The sequence below is a fragment of the Cavia porcellus genome, unplaced genomic scaffold (genome assembly GCF_034190915.1).
Source record: "Cavia porcellus strain 051 isolate PalLab524CR breed Dunkin Hartley unplaced genomic scaffold, mCavPor4.1 scaffold_17, whole genome shotgun sequence".
Taxonomy (NCBI): Eukaryota; Metazoa; Chordata; class Mammalia; order Rodentia; family Caviidae; genus Cavia; species Cavia porcellus.
The window spans coordinates 69,620,287-69,628,327 of record NW_026947500.1 but is presented as its reverse complement, the minus strand read 5'-3'; the positions used below and the strand labels follow the sequence as shown (position 1 = coordinate 69,628,327).

Genomic DNA, 8,041 nt, shown 5'->3' with positions numbered 1-8,041 from the left:
ATTGTTTCTATTTTAATATTCAGATCTTTGATCCATTTAGATTTCAGTTTAGTACAAGGTGGTAGGCATGGGCTTAGTTTTAGTTTTTGGCTTATGGAGAGCCAGTTTTTCCAGCACCATTTATTAAAGAGACTGTCATTTTTCCAGGGAACATGTTTGGTCCCTTTATAAAAGATAAGGTGGTTGAGTGTTTGTAGTTGTGGTTGTATCTTCTAATCTATTCCACTGATCTTCAGATCTGTTTTAATTCCAGTGCCATGTTGATTTTATTACAGTAGCTTTGTAGTATATCTTCAAGTCAGGGATTGCGATGCCTCCTGCCTTGCCTTTGCTTGTGCAGCTACTTTGAAGATACCAAGATGCACTATGGTAGCCATTGTTGATTTCTTGTTATCTTGTTTTGAAGTTCTTTATCACATTCATTGTTTTGTTCAGACTGACTCTGTTTAGCTTGGCTTTATTCTCTTCACAATAAAAAGAATTTTTATAAAAGTTAAAGTTAATCTTTGTCTCATCCAACTAAAATATTTTGCAATGTAGCAGACCCATCTAAACTGGTTACAGGTCCCTTACACCTCTGCTAGGTGCCACCTCTGGGGAATCAGCCCACTATCATCTTTTTTACCATTGTAACACTTGTAGGGCCCTAGATCTGCTAGTTTGTCACCATGACCTAGGAGCAAACAAGTTTAAAAGACAAACAAATACACAATTATTTTAACATGCAGGCAGCCAGGGGGCTCTAGCCTCTTGGGATTTAATGTTCTTTTATTCTTTCAAATACAGGTATAAAAAATAAAAGTAACCCAAGATTCATTTGTTTTCCATTAACTATTAGTGTATACCCAGCTAAACAACCTGATCTCAGCTGTATTAACTTTTCCTTTGTGCTTACAGAAGATGACAATTAGGTCTCGATTCTCATCTGGTCTCCCACAGGATGAAATAAAATTACAATTTTCCTGTTTCTAAAAAGTTACATTTTATTTTACTCATTAGTACAGGTATATTGAGTATATATGGATAGGAATGTCTAAGTCTCCGTCATTTCTACTAGTCTAGAGTTGGGCCTTGCTTGGTATGGAGGAGACATCACAAATAAAAATCTTTGCCAGTGACAGATCGTCACATGCACACAGGTCTACCTGCTCCTCCTACTGCCAGCACCTTGTCCTTACAGGTGGATACAGCCAAGCCAAAGGGATCCTGGAGAACTCAAGATGGGGCATTTGAGCATCTCTCAAGAGGCCAAGTGCTTGATAAATGATTCACCCAACTGGCCAGTTGCAGCCAATAAGCCAGCTGAGAAGAGCCTGGCACACAGCGTCTGTACCAGGGCAGAGAGCTGGGTGGATGTGCAAATAGACTCACTCGTCCTGTAGTTCAAAGATAGAGCCTGGAGAACCACAATCCCATGTACTTGGTGTTACAGACCTGATTCTTAGTCAGATCCAGAGAACCTGAGCTGAGACCAGAGCCAATGGTTAGAGTCACCTAAAGAGAAGCTGGAGACATTCAGAATGTTTTCTTAGTCTAATGATTATTGATCTGGTAAAGAAGAAAATTTTTGTCTTAGTACTGAGAGCATTCATTGTAGATTTTTTTCCCTTTTGTCCTGTAAGGAAAGAGAACAGTACTCATGTTGCTCTTGGGAATATTGTAATTTGATGCCAATGATTTTGGGTCTTTTAAAATTACAAATCAAGCCAGGCATGGTGGCACATACCTGTAATTCTATTACTTGTGAGGCTGAGGCAAGGGAGATTACTGTGAGTTTGAGGCAATCCTAAGCTAAAAGTGAGTTTGAGGTCAGCCTGAACTTGATAGCAAGGCCCTGCCTCAAAGAAGACAAGATAAAGTAAAATTTATGTCCATACCAGTGTGTTGAGAAATGCCAAGAAAGATGAAATAAAGACTTGTCCCTATGAGGAACCACTGAGACTGCTTTGAAGCTCAGAGGTATCTAAGGAAACCTGACGATGTGACCTTGCTTGTTGAATGCAGGCACACAGTGGGATACAGTTACGTAACCATGACTTTGCACAGGTAAACATGCATGTGATGGTTATAGTACTATATGAGAATGTAAACATGAGACAACAACCTGTATTAAAATACGAAGATGCAAGTGGCTCTCTAGCTTTCCTGCTCTGCTCTGCTCCATGCTGCCTGCTGTTGGTGCTGATGTCTTTCCTATGTGTGTTCTTTAACCCTGTGATCCCACCTGCAAAAATCTTTCTTAGGCCCCCGGATCAGGCTGACTGTTCTGTAATCTGAAAAATTCTTAAGAAAAAGTTGATGTTTTCCTTCAAATTTTTCTCTCCAGATTTCTTTCCAGTGAAACTTAAAAGATGGAAGAACAAAACCAAAGTTATCCTTGTCCATTTTCCTCAATTGGTCTCTTGGATAAAGTTGGAAAGTTCGTATAAGTAGGGCCTATGCTTTGGTTTTTACATGTTGCCTTCTTATACTGTGCTCTTTGGGGCTCCTTTCATAAATTAATCCCATTCATGGGGGCACCACTCTCATAACCTAATTACTTCTCAACTGTCTCACTTCCTAATGCCATCACATTGGTGATAAGCACTAGGGATATGAATTTTGTGAGACACAGACTGATCATAGCAGGTCATTGCAATTAATATCTAATAGAAGCGAGATAGTAAATCCCTTTCAAATAGAATTTTTCATTTCTAAATCCTTGGGTAGTGATTGGCTGGGTGCTGATCACGTTTTCTACATAGGTTCCAGTTTATGTTTAACATTACACTGTTGTACAGATTGTCCATACCAATTTTCTAGATTCTAGTATAACACTAATTAAAGTACTAATATTTCAGGCTAGCCATATAATACCCCCTGTTATGGCTTATCCCTACATGTCCCCCCAAAGCAAATGTGATCTTAGGTGGAACTTTTCAGAGGTGGCTGGACGTAGAGTATGTGACATTGGAATCAATTCATGGTACAATGTTAAGATAAAGGGTCCTAGACTTACGGGTGTGAGTGTTACCTGCCATAAGTAGCCTGGGTAAGATGTAAGAGATAGAAAGAGATTTGCTTGTCCTTTGTTGCTCTGCTGTCTTCTGCCCATGGGCCATTTCTCCTCAGCTATGTCTATCCCACATGCCGCCCTGCCTTGGAACCAGCCAATCATGGACGAAAACCTCCATATACTGTGAACTAAGGAAATTTTCCTGGGTATTTTGTCTCAGAAATGAAAGAAAAATAACTAATATTTCCCTGTACACGTATTTAAATTCTATAAATCTTTTTCAACACAATATCTAAGGCACTCAGCAATCCTGGCATGCTATGGATGTCCACTACTTTCTGATGAATGAATTTGATAAGAGCTTGTAACTTATTGATGAAAATTATCTATTTCACAAAGAGAACCAAAAGACTGAAGCAGGGAAGAAAATGGAAAAAAAGAATTGAGGTGAGTTATGTACAGGTACCAATACCCCAGGAGGAAAGTAATCATTATGTATTACAAACATGTACAAATAAAAATTAAATTTTTAACTATTTCATTGATTTTATTCAATTTTTAAAGTCAGTATCTGAGTTGTTGAATTGCCCCACAGGAATGCAAACACCAAGCTGAGGTATAATAATGCAAAGTGTACAAGGAGGGAAAGAAGGAGGTAGAACATGGTAACTTTGATTGAAGACAGAGAAACACTGAAGGAAAGCAAAATTCTATATGATTTAGAGGTAGAATTTTTTGTTGTGTTTTGTTTTTAATTTGTGGGGTTGGTTTGTCTATGTCTTCATATGTTGTCCAGACTCTTACACTTGTAATTCTTCCTTAGCACCCTGAGATGGAATTTTAGATGAGTGTCTTTACATCTAAGTACAAACAGGAATATATTACTCTGCTGCTATTACTGAAACCAACTCAAAACCAGGGACAGTGCTCCCATCCTTGAATGTATAACATGCTCCTAAGAAGCTTTCTTTTTAAAAATCTGTGCATATGAATTATGTAAGATTTCATTTTGGCATATTTGTACACTTACACAATACGCTTTGACTATTTCTACCCCCCAGTACCCACCTGGCTCTTATCTCACCCCTCCTTGTGATCACTTTTTTTTTCTCTAATAGTCTCCCACTGAGAATTCCTTGCAGAGCTCTCTTAATGTCTCTGTTCCTCAGGCTGTAGATGAAAGGGTTCAGCATGGGAGTGACCACTGTATACATAACTGAGGCCACCATGCCTTTCCAAGATGATGTTGCATCTGAACTGAGGTACACACCAAGGCCTGTCCCATAGAATAAACAAACAACAGATAGATGAGACCCACAGGTAGAAAAGGCTTTATATTTTCCATCTGTTGATGGGGTTCTCAGGATGGATGAGACAATTCGAGAATAAGAGAAAAGAATTCCTGAAAAGGGAATGAAACCGAGAAGGCCAGTCACCATGTAGAGCAGGACATAATTGATCAATGTGTCTGAGCAGGCAAGTTTGAGGGCCTGAGCAAGTTCACAGTAGAAGTGTTTAATTACCCAGTTGGTGCAGAAGGACAAACGCAACATCAACAGACTCTGGATCAGGGAGTAGATCAAGCTGATGAACCAGCACACAAGAACCAGCAGGTCACACAGATGGGGGTTCATAATGGCTGAGTAGTGTAGAGGGTGACAGATAGCCACGAACCGGTCATAGGCCATTACAGTGAGGAGAAATGAGTCCATGATTCCAAAGAGCATGAAAAAATACATCTGTGTGATGCAGCTTGCATAAGTGATGGATTTTCTCTGTGTCTGGATGTTCACCAGCAACTTTGGAATAGTCGTAGAGGTGAAACAGATGTCAGCCAAGGACAGGTTGGAGAGAAAGAAGTACATCGGGGTGTGGAGCTGGGAGTCAGAGCTGACGATCAGGATGATCAGTAGGTTCCCCAGCACTGTGACCAGGTACATGGACAGAAACAGCCCAAATAGCACCAGCTGATGCTCTGAGTCTTCAGAAAATCCCAAAAGTAAGAATTCTAAAATACGTGTTTGATTTCCTGGTTCCATGTTGTCAACATTTACTGACAAGGAAAATAAAACATGAATTAACACCATACAGGTTATAAATTCTCTGTGGTTATTTTTATTTTTTGAAGTGTTGTTTTGGGCATATAAGCCACAGTACTATAAAACTGAGGAATCAGACAGTCTGTCATTTGTTACAAAATGTTCCATAATGTTGAGCAACACCTTTCTAGCAGCCTCTGGGAGACTCATGTATCCCCTTCATCTCTGCTTTGAAATCGCCAACTCTGAAAACTTAAGAGAAACTTTAGATCTTAGGGATAAAATGGCCCATGCTTGCTCTAGCACATACGAGGCCCACCGAGTCATTTTTCTTGAGTGGAGAAGAATTGAGACTAAGAACAGATTCAAATGAGCAAGGCTGAGCTACAAGGTGGAGGCAGGATGATTGCAAGTTTGAGGCCAGCCTGGGCCACTTAGCAATGTGTTGAGAACCTGTCTCAGAAAAAAGAAAATAAATATTAAGGAGTGGGATGTAGCCCACTACAAAGGCCCTGAATGAAAGTCCCAGTATCACAAAAAGTAGTATAAAAGGGCCAGACACCCTTTTGCTTAAGCAAAAAGTCACAGAAGTAAACAATGAAGAATGGGGTGGTTTTGGAGAAGATGGCAGGGGCCATGACCATGAGAACTGTGAAGATGATAATACACAGAAAGCACATGAGGCTGTGGGGAGATTAAATCAAAAGGGCCACATCCCTATGCCTGGTAAGAAAGATAGTTTTATGAGAGAAAAACTAAGGGCAAGAGAACAGTGAAGGAGAATCTTTGTATCATTAGAATTTAAGGGACTAGCCCAATAATGTTTTCACAGAAAAGAAATGGAGACCAGCAGATGTTATATTTTGATGGTAAATCTTGCTTGCAATTCCTGCTTAAGCCTGAGCCCTAATCCTCAAGTAAACTCAAGAGAAATATGAGAACAGGGAAGAACTATAAGCTCCAATGCTTCTCCAGTGTTTCAAACACAAAAAAGATGTCAAGAGGACACTGGATGTTAGCTTGCCTGTAGCTTTGTTTTCCTCTTTGTCCTGCCTAAACTCAGTGTTTATGCACTGCAGCCCTTTGTGCTTTCTCACTAAACCCTCATGACCCATTTTCCTGAAGCGAGCAATAGAAGGAAAGTGGATCAGGACATTTATTCCTCTGCTTCTAGTTACAGAAGCCTCAGCACTTGGAAAAAACCATAGCACAAGCGAATGCTGGAAAACGCCACCTCCTTTTTCCTGAGTGCAATTGCAAGCATCTCCTCATGGCTGACCTTTCAGGCACCTGTACAAACCTCCTGGTGTGATTTCTGTTTTCCAAACTCCTAAAACTGGAATCTGTTCATAGCAGCATGTTACATTCAGTGACAAACAGCTGCAATGTCTACACACTCAGGCTTTGGTACAAGTATACTCTTCTCTTGAGGGTGTCTTATAAGAACAATTGACAAAGCTGGGCATAATGGGCCATGTCAGTAATCCCAGCATTCGGGAAGGTTAATGATCACAAATTCAAGCCCAGCTTAGGCAATTTAATGAATTGGTGAGACCTTGTCTCAAAATTAAAAAGTTCTGGGGGGGCGGTGTAGCTCACTGAAAAGACGCTACCGTCCATCCCCAGTATCGCAGGAAAAAAGTTACCAAAGTCATGGATCAAATTAGGAAGAAGGACAGGTCTGCTAGGAGAAGATGATGTTCCCAAACAAGTATGGGTAACAGAATTCAGAAATGCTCCCTCTACGGTGAGGTAGAATGGAGTTTTGGGAGCTCTGGAGTTAGATAATAAGGAAAAAATAACTACAGAAGAGCAAGACTTCAGTATGAGGTACCTACAGCTCTATTGGTACTTTGGAGGATCCATTCCTACAACTCAGACTGGGAGCTCTTTCAGTAGACTACATGCTCCAGGGTAATGCTGGGGTGTCAGCGTGCCCTGGAAAGGCCAAAAAACCCCAGCTATTTCAATAATCTTCTCAGCTGTCCACCAAGATAATATATTACCAAAGTAAAGGCTCACTGCACAATGTCAAATTTAAACAACTAGTTTAATCATTCTACTTTCCAACCAATTATCTTCAACGATCCAGCTCCATGAAGATCTTAATGCTTCCTTCTCCCTTATACTTAGCAATAGTTAATGGTTTCCTCTTAAACCACCTCTTTTCTCTGCTTCCTTCAATATTTACCAGGTTTTTTAGGCTTGGTGACATAGATCCTCCACAGGGCCAAATCTTTGGAATCTTGTTCTCTTGTCGAAGGCAGGTAATGCAGATGGAAGGTCTATTCTTCAAAGCAGAGAGAGACAGGCATGTATAGGGCCTGGCTGGTTGCTCCTGGAGCTGTTGGCATCTTGACCCTGACACATAAGGACCTTGGTGATTATAAGTTAATGAGCTATGCGTTGTGCCTTCGGGGCTGTGTCCCCACTGAAGCTTATTAGACAAATTTGTCGGTGGTGTGTTCACTCTCTGATCAGTTTGGCTCTTGAAACATGGGGACAACACATGAAGAAGTCTCTGAATTTCCAGTTACTTATTCCTCAGAGATCACCCCTAATTATTCTCTCCTATGATCCTCTCCTGTGGGGAGAGTCATTCTAGTATTTCTGTATCAGCCCTTGATGACACCATTTGGTGGTTTCCTAATTAAGTGGATGATAGAATAGCCAAGGTCTCAGAATTCACAGAGGGGGAATTCTCAGAAGTTGGCCTATAACTGGATAATGCTGATGTCTGGTTTAAACACAGATTGCTGAGAGCCGCCTCCAAGTCTCTGTCTCAGTGAGTCTAATTTTGAGTCTGATAACTTGCATTTTAGCCAAGTTTCACATTTTACATCGCCAGGACAATCCTTTGACAAACAACTTTCAAGGAGTTAGGTTTCTCAAAAGCACTAAATGGGTATTTGGGTACACAGCTTAACAGTCAATTCAAAACATACTTTGTTAATATCTTCAAGGGCAGGGGCTGGGGATTTAGCTCAGCAGCATAAGTGCCTGCCTT

The 8,041-nt window shown here is 40.6% G+C and overlaps 1 protein-coding gene across 1 annotated transcript; it reads right to left on the bottom strand.

Annotated features, from left to right (window-relative positions):
• Positions 1 to 569: 569 nt before the first annotated feature.
• On the bottom strand, positions 570 to 5,037 carry LOC101787845 (olfactory receptor 7D4-like). Its single transcript, XM_063229133.1, has 2 exons — positions 4,080 to 5,037; positions 570 to 673 (listed from the first exon to the last, which is right to left on the bottom strand). Exons 1-2 carry the CDS (start codon positions 5,032 to 5,034, stop codon positions 570 to 572), a joined length of 1,059 nt encoding a protein of 352 aa, XP_063085203.1. The 5' UTR covers positions 5,035 to 5,037.
• Positions 5,038 to 8,041: the final 3,004 nt, after the last annotated feature.

Excerpts from the sequence above, each read along its gene's own strand:
- LOC101787845 (XM_063229133.1), bottom strand. The coding sequence starts at position 5,034 with ATGGAACCAGGAAATCAAACACGTATTTTAGAATTCTTACTTTTGGGA. Across the intron at positions 674-4,079 it reads AAAAGTGATCACAAGGAGGG|GTCATGGTGACAAACTAGCA; the intron begins GTGAGATAAGAG and ends GTTTGCTCCTAG.